Below are 15,595 nucleotides of genomic sequence, written 5' to 3'. Positions count from 1 at the left end.
TCTCAGTTATACCAGTCTAAGTCTGAAGTATTTCCACTTCTGTAAATAGCACCATCATACTATCCTGATGGAAATATTGTAAGAGAGTTAGACAAATGGAGGTTAGTGAAGTTAGTCTGTGTTTACCACCAGTATAGCAGAATTTGGAATCTATTCTAGAGTGTCTAATACTTATTCAGTCAGGAGTACTATTTTGTTTTTATCTCATTATTATTAACATGCATCCGCCACAAGATTACCTTTGTATTTGAACCTTGAAAATATCTTAGGCTACATTCAGCACTTAATTAACCCTGTTGATTTCTGTGTGACCACATGGGAGTAACTTAGAGCAGCACTGGGTCCCTTTAGTGAATTTCCAACCCTCTGGTGAGCATGCATCTAAAAGGGTGTCGCAAGGAGAAGGGAGAAAAATTGTTCTCTTTGGCCTCTGATGATAGGACAAGAAACAATGGGCTTAAATTGCAGCAAGGGAGGTTTAGGTTGGACATTAGGAAACACGTCCCAACTGTTAGGTTGGTTAAACACTGTGAAAAATTGCCCAGGGAAGTTGTGGAATCTCCACCACTGGAGATATTTAAGAGCAGATTGGATAGACACCTATCAGGGGTGATCTAGACAGTGCTTGGTCCTGCCATGAGGGCAGGGGACTGGACTTGATGACCTCTCAAGGTCCCTTCCAGTTCTAATAATCTATGACTATATGACTCCATGTGTTGCAGCAGGGGCAGATGACCGTTTTGCGGGGCTCCGGGCAGCATAATTCCACGGTCCCCCCCCCCTTGACACGGCGCATGCACAGTGACGCCATGCGCATGTGCGGTGGCACCACGGCGCGTGCGCGGGGCTTTTTGAAGCGCGGGACCCGGGGCGGCCACCCCGCTCGCCCTGCCCTATATCCGCCCCTGTGTTACAGATCCTCTGTGCCCCATTTGCAGAGAGCATGAGTATGTTATAGCCCTACCATGCCTGCAAAGCCTTGGTTCTTTAGATCAACCTATAGCAGCTCATGCTTTTAGCTCTGGATGTCCCCAACTCAACCCCCAGCACGATGGCGATGATCGCAGCAGTCACAGTTACTCCTGTGTTACTTACAGTCAGCACCAATAATAGCTGTGAGCAGATTCAGGGATGCCACACGAACAGTCTCATTCTTAATCTTCAGCTGCGAGTGCAGAAATGCTATGAGGTCATCAGGAGAAGAACGGGCTGCAAAGGAAGAAATCACATCCTCACTAACAACTGAAAGCTCATTCTTACCACACCTACAAAAGAAGGAAGTTACAAGGAAACTACTGTGTAATTTGGAGTCTCTTCCCCTACCTAGCAGTAGGATACAATAGCACAGCTCCATTTGATTTTCCATGATGAGCTGCTGAGTTGGAGAACAGATCTGTGGGAAGAAGAGAAGTGATCAAAGGAAAACTAATCAGAACAAGCAACTGAAAAGAAGATGCTCAATTAATTTCTAAGCACTCACTTCCTACCTTTCCAAATAGAGCTCTGAACCCAAAATAAATGGTACTGACTGCACAACAAGAATCAGAAACAATGACCGATACACTGGATAACAGAAGTTCCTGCTTTCAAAGTGTTTTTAGCAGCAGAGCTAATTGAATCAAGACTTGACCCTTGGTAACTGGTTCAAATGGTTAATTATTCCACCATAAAAATGTAGGCCTTATTTGCAGTCTGAATTTGTCCAGCTTCATTTTCTAGTTATTGGCTCACGTTATGCCTTTCTCTGCTAGATTATTACATATGTTTCCCCACATAGATATTATAGACTGCAATTAAGTCACCCTGTCACAGGATAGGTCCTCCCCATTTGGATGGGATCAGTTTTTACTATATAACTCTAACTCCCTCTAATAACTGGCTTATGCTAAAATTGCTTTACAAACTGAGCTGGATTTTAGCTAATAAAATGAGACCACTATCTGCTTATTCTTAAGCCAGCAGAAACTAATAAGGCATAAGAAGGTCTCCGGGCTCTTCACTAGCATTCAAAAGATGTTTATTGTTAATATGCTTCAGATCTGCTGAGCTTAAGCTCAAGTGATACAAGAACAAGTTCCCCTCACCCGGTCGTGCAGAGCACTGCAGATGGCTTGAAATTTCCCTTTAGGTAGAAGGATCTTATATTCACCGGAGACTTCCAAGAGCTGCCTCAGACTCTACAACAGAGGGTGAAAGTTAGAAGGTGGGCATACAAAGGAGCAATATGCAATGACTGAAGCAGGTTCATGGAATACATAGATTCCAAGGCCAAAAGGGATGATTGTCATCAACTAGTCAGGCCTTCTGTATGACACAGGCCTTAGAAATTGCCAAAATAATTCCTAAAGCAGAACTTTCAGAAAAAAATCCAATCTTGATTTTAAAATAATCACCTTGACTCTTGGTAAATGGTTTGAATGGCTAATATCCCACCACTGAAAAGGTAGACCTTATTTCCCATCTGAATGTATCCTGTTTCAGTTTGTAGCCACTGGATCATGTCATGCCTTTCTCTGCTAGGTCATTACATATATTTCCCCATGCAGATATTATAGACTGTAATTAAGTCACCTGTCACAGGGTAGGTCCACCCTGTTTGGATGGTATCAGGTTGTGGAGGAGTTAAAGAACTAAGGCAGCCCAAGTGGCCTAGTCTCCCCAACCACCATAGCAGGCCTGGTTCTTAGAGCAGCATTGCCTAATAGTCAGGCTCAGTGCAGCAGCCCTTTAATGAGGCTCTTCAGCTCAATGACCCAAGCCCTTCTAGGTACGACCGTGCAACCTAGTGCTCAACCACCCTTTGGGGCAAACCAGTGTTGCCTAGTGGCCAGCCCTTCTCCACCAGGCTCTACCTACTCCACAGGGTCCCAGCCCAGGGCCTTGTCTTGCAGCTCAATGGGGTTTCTTCCAAAACATGCAGAGTCAAAGCCTAATACCTCAACTCAATAATGCTTAGTTCACATAGATTACTTCCCACCATTCTTCTGCAGCAGGTCATCTCAGTAACTCCGTGGTCTCGCCTCCATCTGTGGCATTGGATGGTTGTGGGGGGGTCAACTGGAACCACAGGCTGGCTGGTTTCTGCATCCTAGGGCACTGGCAGTCCCTCCACAAAAGCCTGCAAAGCACCTCTGCTCCCTTCAGCTGTCAGCCTAGACAGAACTGAGCTGCTCCCTTTTATATCCTGGTTCCAGTTGGAGCATTCCCAGCAAGTATGAAGGGGCATAGCCCACAGATCATGATTAGCCCCCGCTGAACCATGCATGGTGGGTATCCTCTGTCACAAACACTCCCCCTTAAGAGAGTGTCCATTGGTGGACCTTCCTCTTCATCGTCTCCTTCCACTTGGGAGAAGTCTGTGTTTGCATGAGCCTTCCCTGGCCCAGTGTAACATACAGAAGTCATAGGGTTGGAGCGGGAAGTACTACCTCATGATTCAGGCACTGGTGTCCTTCATGTTATTAATCCATCTGAGGGGTGCATGGTTGGTGACCAGTTGAAAGGGCTTCCCCAGTACAGAATATCTCAGGGTATGTCTACACTACAGCGCTAATTCGAACTAACTTAGTTAATTCGAACTAAGCTAATTCGAACTAACGCATCCAGACTAAAAAACTAGTTCTAATTAGCGTTTTGCTAATTCGAACTACCATGTCCACATTAAGGGGACCCTGAACCGGGGTTAAGGATGGCCGGAAGCAGTGCCGGCAGGGCATCAGAGGAGGACTTAGAGCGTGGAGATGCTGCCTCAGGCTAGCCGAGGGCTGTGCTTAAAGGGACCCGACCCCCACCCCGGACAGACAGTTCTCAGGGGTGCCCCGCTTGCAAAGCAGTCCTGTCTTGGAGTGCCCTTAGTGCCCACACTGGGCACATCACAGCACTTGGCCATCAGACCAGCTGCACTTGCCGCAGGCTGCCATCTGGGGAGAGGGAGCAATTGGGGGGCTGCAGGAGAGCTTCCACCCCCAGAAGCCCGCAGAGCCAGCCCAGTCCTCCCCATCGGGGGTTAGTACCCCATTCCTCCCTCACCTCCTTCCGCTTACCCTTCCCTAGCCCCCCTTCCTGATGTACAAAATAAAGAAAACGTGTGGTCAAAAATAGAATCTCTCTTTATTGAACAAAACTGGGGGAGCCTGGGAAAAGGAGGTGGGAGAGGGGAAGAGAGAGGGTGGGAGAGGGGAGGGCAACTACAATGATCAGATGTTTGGAACAGGTCCCATATGAAGAGAGGCTAAAGAGACTGGGACTTCTCAGCTTAGAAAAGAGGAGACTGAGGGGCGATAGGATAGAGGTCCATAAAAGCATGAGTGGGGTGGAGAGGGTGCATCAAGAAAAGTTCTCCATTAGTTCCCATAATAGAAGGACTAGAGGACACCAAAGGAAAGGAATGGGTAGCAGGCTTCAAACTAGTAACAGAAAGTTGCTCTTCACAAAGCAAAGAGTCAACCTGTGGAACTCCTTGCTGCAGGAGGCTGTGACGGCTAGAACTAGAACAGAGTTTAAAGAGAAGTGAGATAAAGTGATGGAGGTTGGGTCCATGGAGTGCTATTAGCCAGGGGGTAGGAGTGGTGTCCCTGTCCAAAGTTTGTGGAAGGCTGGACAGGGATGGCACGAGACAAATGGCTTGGTCACTGTCTTCGGTCCATCCCCTCCGGGGTAGCTGGGGTTGGCCACTGTCGGCAGACAGGCTACTGGGCTAGATGGACCTTTGGTATGACCCAGTAAGCTCAGGGCTCAGGGTCGGGGGTCTCAGTGGACCCCCTTGATTTTCATGCACACCTGCTCCTGGGTGGCCAGGCTGGCAGCTCTCGTGCCCTAGATGGCCACTTTCCTGTGCCTAGTGCGGAGGTCGTGGACGAGGTCCACGATGTCTGCACTAGACCAGGCTCGTGCCCGCCTCTTGCGGTCCTGGGCAGACTCCCGAGAGCCGCCAGCCTGGTCCCGGGAAGAGGGGGAGGGCTGGGTGGCAGCGGGTGGCTGGCTCGAGCCGTGCCAGGTGCAGGGTCTGCTAGCTGGGTGCTGGCAGGCTTGCACCTGGCACGGGCACCGTAGCCAGCCCGTGCCCCTTTAAGGGTTCCGGGGCCGGGAGGAGGGCAATAGAGTTTCCCTGGTGTTGGCCAGAGTGGCCACCAGGGAAAGCTGGGGAGGGCTAGCCTCCCACTAGTTCGAATTAAGGGGCTACACACCCCTTAATTTGAACTAGTAAGTTCGAACTAGGCTTAGTCCTCGTACAATGAGGTTTACCTAGTTCGAACTAAGTGCTTCGCTAGTTCGAGTTAAGTTCGAACTAGCGGAGCGCTAGTGTAGCGCCTATCAAAGTTAATTCGAACTAACGTCTGTTAGTTCGAATTAACTTTGTAGTGTAGACATACCCCCAGGGTGTAAATCACCCACGTGATGGCCAGGGCGTTCCTTGCTATCGTAGGGCAGCAGGTCTCTCAGGAGAACAGCTTGCAGCTGAGATAAAGGATCTGATGCTCCTTCCCACCTACTTCTTGAGATAGTACCACTCCTGGTCCTACCTCCGAGACCTCCATTTGAAGGATAAAAGGCTTTGTGAAGTTGGATGGGATAGGACCAGCTCTTGGTTCAGCTGCTTTCACAGGGCCTGGAAGGCTTCCTCACAGTCTTCTGATTACTGGACTTTCTGTGATTGGGTGTTCTTCATCAGGTCCAATAATAGGGTGGCCAGTGTGATGAAGTTGGGTACTAAGCAGCCACTGTGTCTGAAGTATTGTGGCACCTGTTTCTTTGTCATGGAGGTGGGGCAGTCACACAAGCATTAGACCTTATTTATCAAGGAGCTATAGTTTTCCCCTTCCTACTGTGTTCACTAAGATGGCACTTGGCTGGATTCACAGTGAGTCCTGCATCTATTGGGGCTTACAATACCTTGCTAAGATGTCAGAGGTGTTCCCCCCAGCTGGTGCTGTGGATGACAATATTCTTAATGCACACAGCTGTATATTGCATATATGTTTGCAATATTTGGTTCATGAGCTGCTGAAAAGTGGCTGAGGCTCTGTGCAGCCCAAATGGCATCCTGCTGAATTGCTATAAGCCAAGCAGGGTGTGGAAGGCACTCTTCTCACAGGAAGCCGGTATCAGGGGTATCTACCAATATCTGTTGGTCAGTTCTAGTGTGGAAATGAACTTTGCATTTCCCACTGTATTCCTCCTTGAGATTTCCCCATGTATGCATCCCAGTATCACTTCAGCTTTTTTGGCCACAGCATCGCATTTGTAGGTCATGTTCAGCTGAGTATTCACCAAGTTTCCCAAAATATTTTTCAGAGTTACTGATTCTCAGGAAGCATCCCTCAACATGTATGTATCACCTACATTGTTTTGTTCCTAGATGCATCTATTTACATTCAGCCATATTTAAATGCACATTTATTGTTAGCACCCAGTTTACCAAATGATCTATATCACTCTGAATCCGTGAATTGTCCTTTCCATTATTTACCACTCCCCAATTTTTATTTCATCTGCCAATTTTATCAATGATGATTTTATGTTCTCTTCCAGGCTATTGATAATGAGATGACAGTCTAACTCCTTCCTGTACCTACACACTTTTCTTCTTTGCTGCTTGAAGCTTCCAGGATATCTCTGATGAAATCTACATATTTTACTACATTTAGGCTCTTGTGTAGTCTTCTGATACTTTTAGTCAAGTCCATGAGGCATTGATTCCCTCAAAGTCATGGGCATTCCAATCCCAAAAGCAACCACATATTCTGGACCAGAAAGCCAACATAGATTGGGAGTAAACCATGGGGGAAGTGGGGAGGGGGGAAGGGCAGCAGGGTTGTGGCCCTGGATTTGCTGCTTGGCTTGTACTGAGCCAGCTCACATAGACTGAGCATGCTCAATCATACTACTGAAGCCAACTGCCCTCACTCCATCCTCTCACTATCAGCAGGCAAGAGTTACCTTGGTCATGTGATACTGAGGGTAGATGAAATAAGAGAGACAAGGTGGGTGAAATAATATCTTTAATTATATTATCTCACCCACCTTGTCTCTCTAATATCCTTGAACCAACACAGCTACAACAGCCCTGTACACAACGGTAGATGAACTAGACAGTGATTTTATATCTATCTAGTTATATAATCTAAAGCAATGCACTTCAGGCCTTCTTAGTATTAATTATCAGCTACTGGCAGTTTACTTAATACTGCCCAGAGACAACACACAGCAGCCCCTGCTCTGAGGAGTTTATTTATAATCTAAAAGAGAGAGACAGAGTTGATAGGATGTACCAGTAAATCACAAGGAGGGAGTATCTTATGGGGGGGTGGGGGGGGAGGGAACAGGTGTTTTGTTTCTTACCTCCTTATCATCTCCAGAAACAGAAGATACTTTTCATGAGAGGCTTTTACCTACAAAACTTGTCACCTGGGTCACCATGTCTATAAAATCAAGACTTGTGTGTTTATCTATTATCTAACAAGTCACTATGTAGACCAGGAAACGCCACTGGTAACAGCTAGTGCAGTTCACCTATGCGCACACATTGATAGTTATTTTAATAAGTATCTCACCTTGGTGACATGAAAAACATTAACGTCCTCTTTATATTGCTCAAGGAGCCATGGGATCTGTTCGAACACCTTATCTTGATACTCTTCTTTATGCAGGAGGAGGCTCATCATGGGACCAAGGGCTAAGATGATGGCCTGCTTGAGCTACACAGAGACACAGAATTTATGTTCCTACAAATTCATTCAATATCATGCAATGGGCCCATCTTTTTTACTTCTGATGAGTGCAATTTCCCTTTTCCACTGTTGAAACAGCCCTATCTCAATATTTCCTGGTAAAGAATTAAGACTCATGGGCTTCTTCTACACTGGCATGATTTTCCGAAAATGCTTTTAACGGAAAAGTTTTCCGTTAAAAGCATTTTCGGAAAAGCACGTCTAGATTGGCAGGATGCTTTTCCGCAAAAGCACTTTTTGCGGAAAAGCGTCCGTGGCCAATCTAGACACGCTTTTCCGCAAAAAAGCCCCAATCGCCATTTTTGCGATCGGGGCTTTTTTTGCGGAAAACACTACTGTGCTGTCTACACTGGCCCTTTTGCGCAAAAGTCTTTCGGAAAAGGACTTTTGCCTGAACGGGAGCAGCATAGTATTTCCGGAAAAGCACTGACGATCTTACATGAGATCGTCAGTGCTTTTCCGGAAATTCAAGCAGCCAGTGTAGACAGCTGGCAAGTTTTTCCAGTCTAGACACAGCTATGGTGTTGGTTTCAGAATTATATTCTACTGCACCTCACAACTTTCCCAAGTGGGATATTTCCCAAGATTAGTATGCACACTAAACCAACTCATTCCTGCTGTAACTCTACTGGAACTGAATAGACATCTGCCAGGAATGAATTTAGCCCATTCTCCTATATTCATCTGCATGTCAGGTGACAAAACTGGAATCTATGTATACTATGTACAGACAGAATTTCCATGAGCTTGTGACATTATAATCTTTTTTAAATGTTTTACATCATACTCTGTTCTATCCCAAAGAACCTGCCATTGAACTCCATCATCACAAAGAATGCCATACACAGAGAATTTAACAATACAATTTCTTATCAAGGGTTAGAAAGCCTACAATTCTCACCTCCAAATCTTCACATGTGGTCCATTTGCTTGTCACATGACGATAGAGGGGAAGAATTTCATCACAGAACTGAGATTTACCCATTCTGGGAAATGGGCACTTTTCCCAGTTACTAAAATATACATTTACTGCCCTTGACCATTTTTCCAGAACTGCATGGAAGGAAAAAAGACCTTTTTAATTCCCATCATTTGAAAACATATTTTTTCTCCCTTGTTACCTCTTAATTAGAGCTGATTGAAAAGGTAGTTTAAATTAAATTAAAAGTGTTTACTCTTGTTTTTTTCAAAATTTCAAATTACAAAGATCATTCACATGTTTCAAAAATCAACAAATTTCAGCCACCTTTTTAGCTGCACAAAAACACTGAACACATCCTGATTAAAACTGTCATTGACATTTTTCAGTTTAATATTCCATCAAATTGTAAAAAAATATGAAAAATATAATAAAAAAACCAAAATATTTGACCAGCTGTTTTCTGAATGATTCATGTCCTCTGCAGTTATTGCTTATTTAGCCCTAAAACTGTATGATTTCCTATTGGGTTACAGTTTGTCTGAAAGATGTTCAGTGCCCCTAACTCCTATTAGCAATACTGAGATTTAACAGCATTTTGCCCTAAAATTAGATGCACCCACTGCCCTTGAAAGGAAAATTAAGGCTCAATCCTATGTTCTATGAAGCTGATGGCAAAATTCCCATTTATCTCAAAGGTGCAGGATTAGTTCCTTAGGCCTGATCTACACTAAAGGGGAAAGCTGACTTAAGGTACGCAACTCCAGCTATGTTAATTATGTAGCTGGAGTTGACGTATCTTAAATAGTGTTTTCAGACTGTCCACACAGTGGAAGGTTGACAGGAGTGTTATTCCTCATGAGAAGCAGGACTACCGGTGCCAACGGGAGCACCCACTCAGTTCGAATTAGTGGGTCTTCACTAGACCTGCTTATTTGGACCCTGGTGATCAACTGCAGCAGCAGCATTGATCTTCTGCATAGTGTAGACGTGGCCTTACTTGAGCATCAACTAAAAAGCAAAGGAAGAGAGAAGTGGAGAAGACCAGAGGACAGAGAAAGAGGGTGAAAGGAGATGATAATTAAGCAACTAAAGAGGAGGAATGGGTGGAGGGGTGGAAAACGGGAAATTTTTAAATGTAATTCAGTCTGTTGCCTGCACATTCTCCCCCAGGAGTTTCCTGGCACATGGGCAGCATCAGCTTTTGTTTATTTTTAAGGTATCCACAAGTCATAAAGGGCCTGAACTTACAAATGTTCAGCACCTCCAGCAAAGTAAGGAGCACTCTCAACTCCACTGAGTGCCAGAGGAGCATGAGGACTCAGCCCCTGGTACAATCCAGTTCAGAGCCTGTTTGTAAACGGTCAGTCACTTAACTCTGTACCAAGGCCCCTAAATATCCATTTTGGACATCTACAATAAGTGCTGGCACTTACCACCACAAAATGCTTGCCTCAGCCTGCTCTCGTCGACTAACATCCGCATGGAGCTCATGCTGTACAGAGTCATTCCCACAAAAGGAATGCACTTGAGTGCTGAAAAGAAGGACCAGAAGAAAAGGAAGACAGACAATTGACTGTTATCTGCCTTCTTACTATCGCATTTAGAAACACCGCTGGGTCGGATGCTATGGGCTCCTAGGTCATTTTGTGCTGCGTACACAAATGATAAGGCAGCAGTAAAAAATCAGTGGGGGATTTACTCTGAGGAGGAGCATTCTCCACCAATGTGCAGCTGTGCCAGATGCCCAATCCTCTCCCAGAGTAGGAGAGAGAGCACTGGGGAGGGATGAGAAATGGAATGGAGAAGAGCTCCACTAGACCTGATTTTCCTCAATCCTGTCCTTTAAGAACTTCAAATGGGGCATAAGAGCTTGCACCTTGGTGTGGATAGCTCATGGTCTAGCAACTGGAACCAGCCACAGCAGTTCATCTCATACCCCCCAGATAGCACTTTGTGTAGCTGTACAGAGCGTGAACCTCTGTCCTTAAATGGAAGACAATAACTTTGAAACAAAAGATGGAAGTTGACATACTATAGGCTGATGATAGGTTGCCCAGTGTAATCAAAGTGAACTCGTCAGACAGCTCCAGTGGTTTCAGATGACATTGAAGCTCATACATCACCTCATTGAAATAGCAGCGTGCCAGAGCCACTAATGTGTTGCTCGCTGCCACTTTTAGTTCATTTGTTGCTTCCTTAAAAAATACAAAAAGAGAGAGACTGAAGTGATTAAAGCCAACTACACCAGCCAATGCTGCTCAAATGAATCAAGTTTTTATTTCTGTTTTCCACCCAACTTTCTGTGAACAGAATCATTAGTCATAAATAATCATTGAATCGTTTGGCTAAACACTTGTCAGCCTTTCAGTTGTTTGCAAGCTACTTAGACTATTCGCTATTAGCTATTTGTGGTGGATGATTGGCTATCATAGTGACATGATATTTTTCCCTCAGAGGAGGTGGGCAGCTTCAAGATATTCAGAGAATTTTCCTGAATAAACTATACCCTAAATCCAAATACTGCTACTTTTGGAAATAGCTCAGATTCTGTTTTAAGGTTTCATCCTGCTGCTTAACACCATACTATCAGAGCACCTTCCACAGAAAATCAGTATCAATAATGAAATCCCTAGTAGACTTCACAAAAAACTTGCTTGTTAAGAAACGGTAGGCCTCTCTGCATCTGATATATGTCACAATATCCTGACCTTAAAAAGCACTTAAGCACATGTGTAACTTGAACAAGATGAAACTAGTCACATGCTGCTTAGGACCTGGGATTTCTGGAGGACGGTGTGGGGATCTGTGGGCCCCTAGCAGTCATCAATCCTGGAGTTTCAGTATATAGTTTACAAAAAATGTTTTAATTAGTTTAAGCTTTCATTCCTGTCATTAGCATATAGGGAAAACTAACTTACCTGAGTATCAGAGAGGTAGCCGTGTTAGTCTGAATCTGCAAAAGCAGTGAAGTGGGTCTTTGACCACAAAAGCTTATGCTCCAACACTTCCGTTAGTCTAACTTACCTGAGTCTCTCTCATGTGGTTTGAGGCAAGTGTTATTATTTTTCTCAGTAGCCTTCTCTCTAGGACCTGGGCATCCTGCTGAAATACTTTCTCCAGGATACAGTACATGTCTACTCTGTTTTTCTGGGGACAAAACATAAAAGAACAATTGGGGAAAATGTTTCCTTGATGACAATATAGTAATGCTATAAGCTAATATAGTAACACAATATAGTAACACTTACGCTAATAAGCTTCTGCCCAAAAGAGTTTACAATCTAAACATGAAACAACTAGCCCAGGCTAAAAGAGCAGATCAATAGCCAGGAAAATAATTCAGGTCTTCTGATTCACTATCTGGAGTCCTCTCCACTAGACCACACTGATTCCACAGCCTGCATACTCACTCAAGTAACCCCTAGTCTTCATTTGTGTAAAACTTGCTATGCCCTCCACAATCACCCCAGCTAGCAGCACTTCAGAAGAAGCTGAGCAATTTACAAATTTTTTAATCAGAATAAGGGCCCTGCACTGCCCCCTTATCTAATTTTGTTTATTATTATTGTTATTGTTATTATTATTGTTATTGTTGTTGTTGTTATTATTAGCATCTTGCCCTTTTTTATCTATTCCAGACAGAATTTGTAAATACAATTATAAAATACCCAACTCCTGCAGTAAATCTTCTGCAGCTTTTAGGGAAAATTAGCTCAGGAGTTACCTCTACATTGACAGTCGCACATTTGAAGGTCTCTTTTATGGGGTCCATCAAAGTTGAAATTCACAGATGATACTAAATATGGAGGAGTTGAAGGTATGAGTTGTGACAGAGAAATAATAAAGAGGGGCACAGAGAAATTAGAAACCTGAGCAGAACAAGACTGATTTCAGAGAACTGCAAACTAGCGCACCTAGAGAGGGGGTCAATATAACTGACATAATGAGAGGGAGAAAAGTGGGAAACAACAAGTGACCTGGAGTGACAGTGAAAAAAAAAGTCAGCCATCTGGGTTGGGTTTGTTACATACAGGAATCTTGTCATAAAGCAGGAAGTTTCTCATTGTTCATCTGAGGTGTGACTGCTTCTGGTTTATTTCACTTTTTTGGCACCACATTCCCCAGAAAAGATCAACAGCTTGGAAGTAATTCAGGAGAAAATTTTAAAAAGTGCAGGGAGGCCAGCAGAACTGACTTTTAAATAGAGACCTGCAACCTCTATGGGATCTGACCTCATGCATCAGGGTGAGGTTGGGTGGGTGTAGGGGAGCCTGCCTTGACAATAAATGGCCATGTCTCCCTTTAACACGTGCAGATCTCTAACAAGCAAAACCCAGGCCTGTCTCAAGTCTGGTGCACATAAGCATGCAGGCAAGGTCATGGGAGAAGCTGTGAGAGGAAGGAATGTTTTGCATAACAATGCAGATGAAGCATGGTACGTGAGACTATGTCAAGAACACATGGCAAGCAATCTTGTACAGATACTTCTGTTTCTGATAACCACAAATTACAGATGCAGCCATACAACTGTCAACTATGCACATAGCAGCAACATCCTGAGTGACAGGATGTACTCCAGATAGGGTATTGGGCATGTTACATATCCTACACAATATGTAATCAATTGGTAAATATTATTAGAACAACCAAGTCTCGCTTTGCTATAAAATGGGCTTAGTAAGAACAATCAGTGGGAGGGAATGAGCAGGATTGACCCACAGGTACTGCTCGATGTAACTAGAAGTAAATAGGCCCTTCACACCGGTGATCCAGTGCATGGTGTTCCAATGCATGGGAAGAAAAGGAACCATGACCTCCTGCCTGCTACTGTAGGTGGCATACGGGTGAAGTGTAAGTGAACTAGTCTTTATTATTGTATTATAGTAGCTCTTTTATTAATTGCTTTTGCATTGCTTTGCACTATATTATTGCTTTAGAATGTATGGCATTTAAGGTTTAAATTGTGTAGTAATTGTTTTTAAGGCTTGTAAAACTTAAACAACTGTAATAACTGCTTAAAGCTTGCAATAAATAAGAAAGTGGTTAAGTATCCCTGGAGTGTCCTGGTTTCTCTTGGATCTAAAATAAATCGAATCACATCACAGTGGGAAAACAACTGGACTCCCCTGGGCTCAGATCAGGTCAGCTCTCCTCCACAGAGTCAGCACAACCGTGACTGCCTACTCCAGCCAGCCACCACCTCCTTGCTGCATAGCATGCACTGTGGAGTGAGGATGCTTAGGAGTCAGTGTTTCTTACCCTGCAGCACGTACATTGCACAGCAGGGGGCAGTATCAGAGACATAAAATTTAGACTTTAACATCAGGAAAAATGCCCCAGCTATAAGACATCTATCAGGTTATTACATAGTCTTCATTGGAAAGTGGTGGAAACCCAGTCACTAGGAGCTTTTAAAATTGGTTTGGCCCAAAAAAATGAAAAAGGCACTGCTGGGAAATTGGATGATCCAACAAGCCTTTCCCATCTGTCTCCTGTGAGTCTATAACTCTGAATTCAGGCAGCTGAAGGTGTGAACTGCCTGCTAAGGTCATAAAGCACTTTGGAATGTTCAAAGCCAATGGTTGGCTACACATTCCAGTGGTTGTGCTTTTAAAGGATGCTGCTGCAAACTGCTATTATTACTGCTCTAGTGGGGAGAGGCTCTGCCTCTTTCCATTCATTTTTAAATGTAAGGAGGATTTTTAATTGAAAATCATAATTGATAACTTATGAATACAAGAGCCCCACACTATTCAAGCGAGCCAGAAATGAACTGCTTGTCTTGGCTTCCTGGTACTTGAAACTAAAATCCTTCTGTGTTGACCCTTAATAGAGAAATGGACTTTGCTGGATGCGAGTATTAATAAAAGAAAAAGGGGTTTGGATTATTTAAGAACCCTTCAAAGCTATAGCCCAATCATATGTCATTATAATTAAGAAGTGTTGTCTTGGGTTTAGAGCAGAGAGTCAGTTCACATGGGTTTTATTCACCATTCTTCTACTAACTCACTATGTGGTGTTGAGCAAGTTATTTAATTCCCCATGACACAGCCCATCAGTAAATGGGGATGTTTATCACTCTCCCAAAGGTGCTGTAAAACCTAATTCATGAGTAAGTAGGTAAGTGCTTTGAGGTTTTTGGATGAAGATGCTAAAGGAGGACAAAATACTGCTATAAGAGATTATAGATACCCCTACAGTGCACTTTTATAATATACAGCCCATGTACTCCAGTGTGTACAAAAGGACAGTGCTCCTCTGAGTGTCTCTTTATTATATCATCCTGATCTGTAACAGAATTTTGCAGGATGAGTTTTGCATGAAGACAGAAGGGTAAATACTGATTACACTGAAGGTGGGCTGAGCCAAGTTCTGTATTGAATTACTTCCATGAAGTCAAACAGAATTTGGAGTGGAAACATGGAAAACAGATGTGATTTGATGAAACTGCCCTACCTCATCCTGCTGAAGTTTTTCTAGCAGAACAGTCACAACGACAGCCAGTTTGGTCTCAGCTATCTTGACAATCTGAAGGGCAACAGAGGCCTTATCTTGATCATCCATATGGTCCAGGAGGAAAACAACCTCGCTGTAAACAGCTGAAATTAAAGGAAAGGATTCTGCTGGTTATCATTGATGTTGGGATTCAGTGCTTGTGTCTTTAATTCACTATCTAGTAAAGACTCTGTAGGAGACCAGACATGGTGATAAGTGGACCTGGGTATCATGCAAATCCTTTTCTTCCCTCATGGTGACCATGTCTGTTTGCAGAGCTATTGTGGGGGGACGGATTATAATAAGGAAAAGCTGCTCCTTTTAAATAAGATCCCCACATAAAATAATCTTTTCCACCTTTACTATTAATTTAGGCATTTTGATAGCACACAGAATAATTTATAGCCAAGATTTTTAAAACTGGGTGCCTAAACTAAAACTCCTAAAT

General features: G+C 43.8%; 2 protein-coding genes across 2 annotated transcripts; both read right to left on the bottom strand.

The window, feature by feature from the left end:
- Positions 1 to 1,087: 1,087 nt before the first annotated feature.
- LOC142827165 (maestro heat-like repeat-containing protein family member 2B) lies at positions 1,088 to 7,726 on the bottom strand. Its single transcript, XM_075921218.2, has 4 exons — positions 7,554 to 7,726; positions 2,085 to 2,177; positions 1,324 to 1,393; positions 1,088 to 1,209 (listed from the first exon to the last, which is right to left on the bottom strand). Exons 1-4 carry the CDS (start codon positions 7,662 to 7,664, stop codon positions 1,088 to 1,090), a joined length of 396 nt encoding a protein of 131 aa, XP_075777333.2. The 5' UTR covers positions 7,665 to 7,726.
- Positions 7,727 to 10,577: 2,851 nt separating this feature from the next.
- On the bottom strand, positions 10,578 to 15,248 carry LOC142827081 (maestro heat-like repeat-containing protein family member 2A). Its single transcript, XM_089778598.1, has 3 exons — positions 15,109 to 15,248; positions 11,677 to 11,799; positions 10,578 to 10,847 (listed from the first exon to the last, which is right to left on the bottom strand). Exons 1-3 carry the CDS (start codon positions 15,214 to 15,216, stop codon positions 10,578 to 10,580), a joined length of 501 nt encoding a protein of 166 aa, XP_089634724.1. The 5' UTR covers positions 15,217 to 15,248.
- Between the last annotated feature and the right edge of the window lie 347 nt (positions 15,249 to 15,595).

This window comes from Pelodiscus sinensis, chromosome 1 (assembly GCF_052426305.1).
Source record: "Pelodiscus sinensis isolate ZL-2025 chromosome 1, ASM5242630v1, whole genome shotgun sequence".
In the NCBI taxonomy this organism is placed as follows: Eukaryota; Metazoa; Chordata; order Testudines; family Trionychidae; genus Pelodiscus; species Pelodiscus sinensis.
The sequence above is the reverse complement of the archived record's forward strand: the minus strand, read 5'-3'. Positions and strand labels throughout refer to the sequence as shown.

Coding starts and splice junctions, on each gene's coding strand:
- LOC142827165 (XM_075921218.2), bottom strand. CDS start 7,664: ATGATGAGCCTCCTCCTGCATAAAGAAGAGTATCAAGATAAGGTGTTC. Junction 2,178..7,553: donor ATGTTTTTCATGTCACCAAG/GTGAGATACTTA, acceptor CCTCTGTTGTAG/AGTCTGAGGCAGCTCTTGGA. Junction 1,210..1,323: donor CTATTGTATCCTACTGCTAG/GTAGGGGAAGAG, acceptor CTTCCTTTGCAG/CCCGTTCTTCTCCTGATGAC.
- LOC142827081 (XM_089778598.1), bottom strand. CDS start 15,216: ATGGATGATCAAGATAAGGCCTCTGTTGCCCTTCAGATTGTCAAGATA. Junction 11,800..15,108: donor AAAAACTTCAGCAGGATGAG/GTAGGGCAGTTT, acceptor TTTTGTCCCCAG/AAAAACAGAGTAGACATGTA. Junction 10,848..11,676: donor ACCACATGAGAGAGACTCAG/GTAAGTTAGACT, acceptor GTATTTTTTAAG/GAAGCAACAAATGAACTAAA.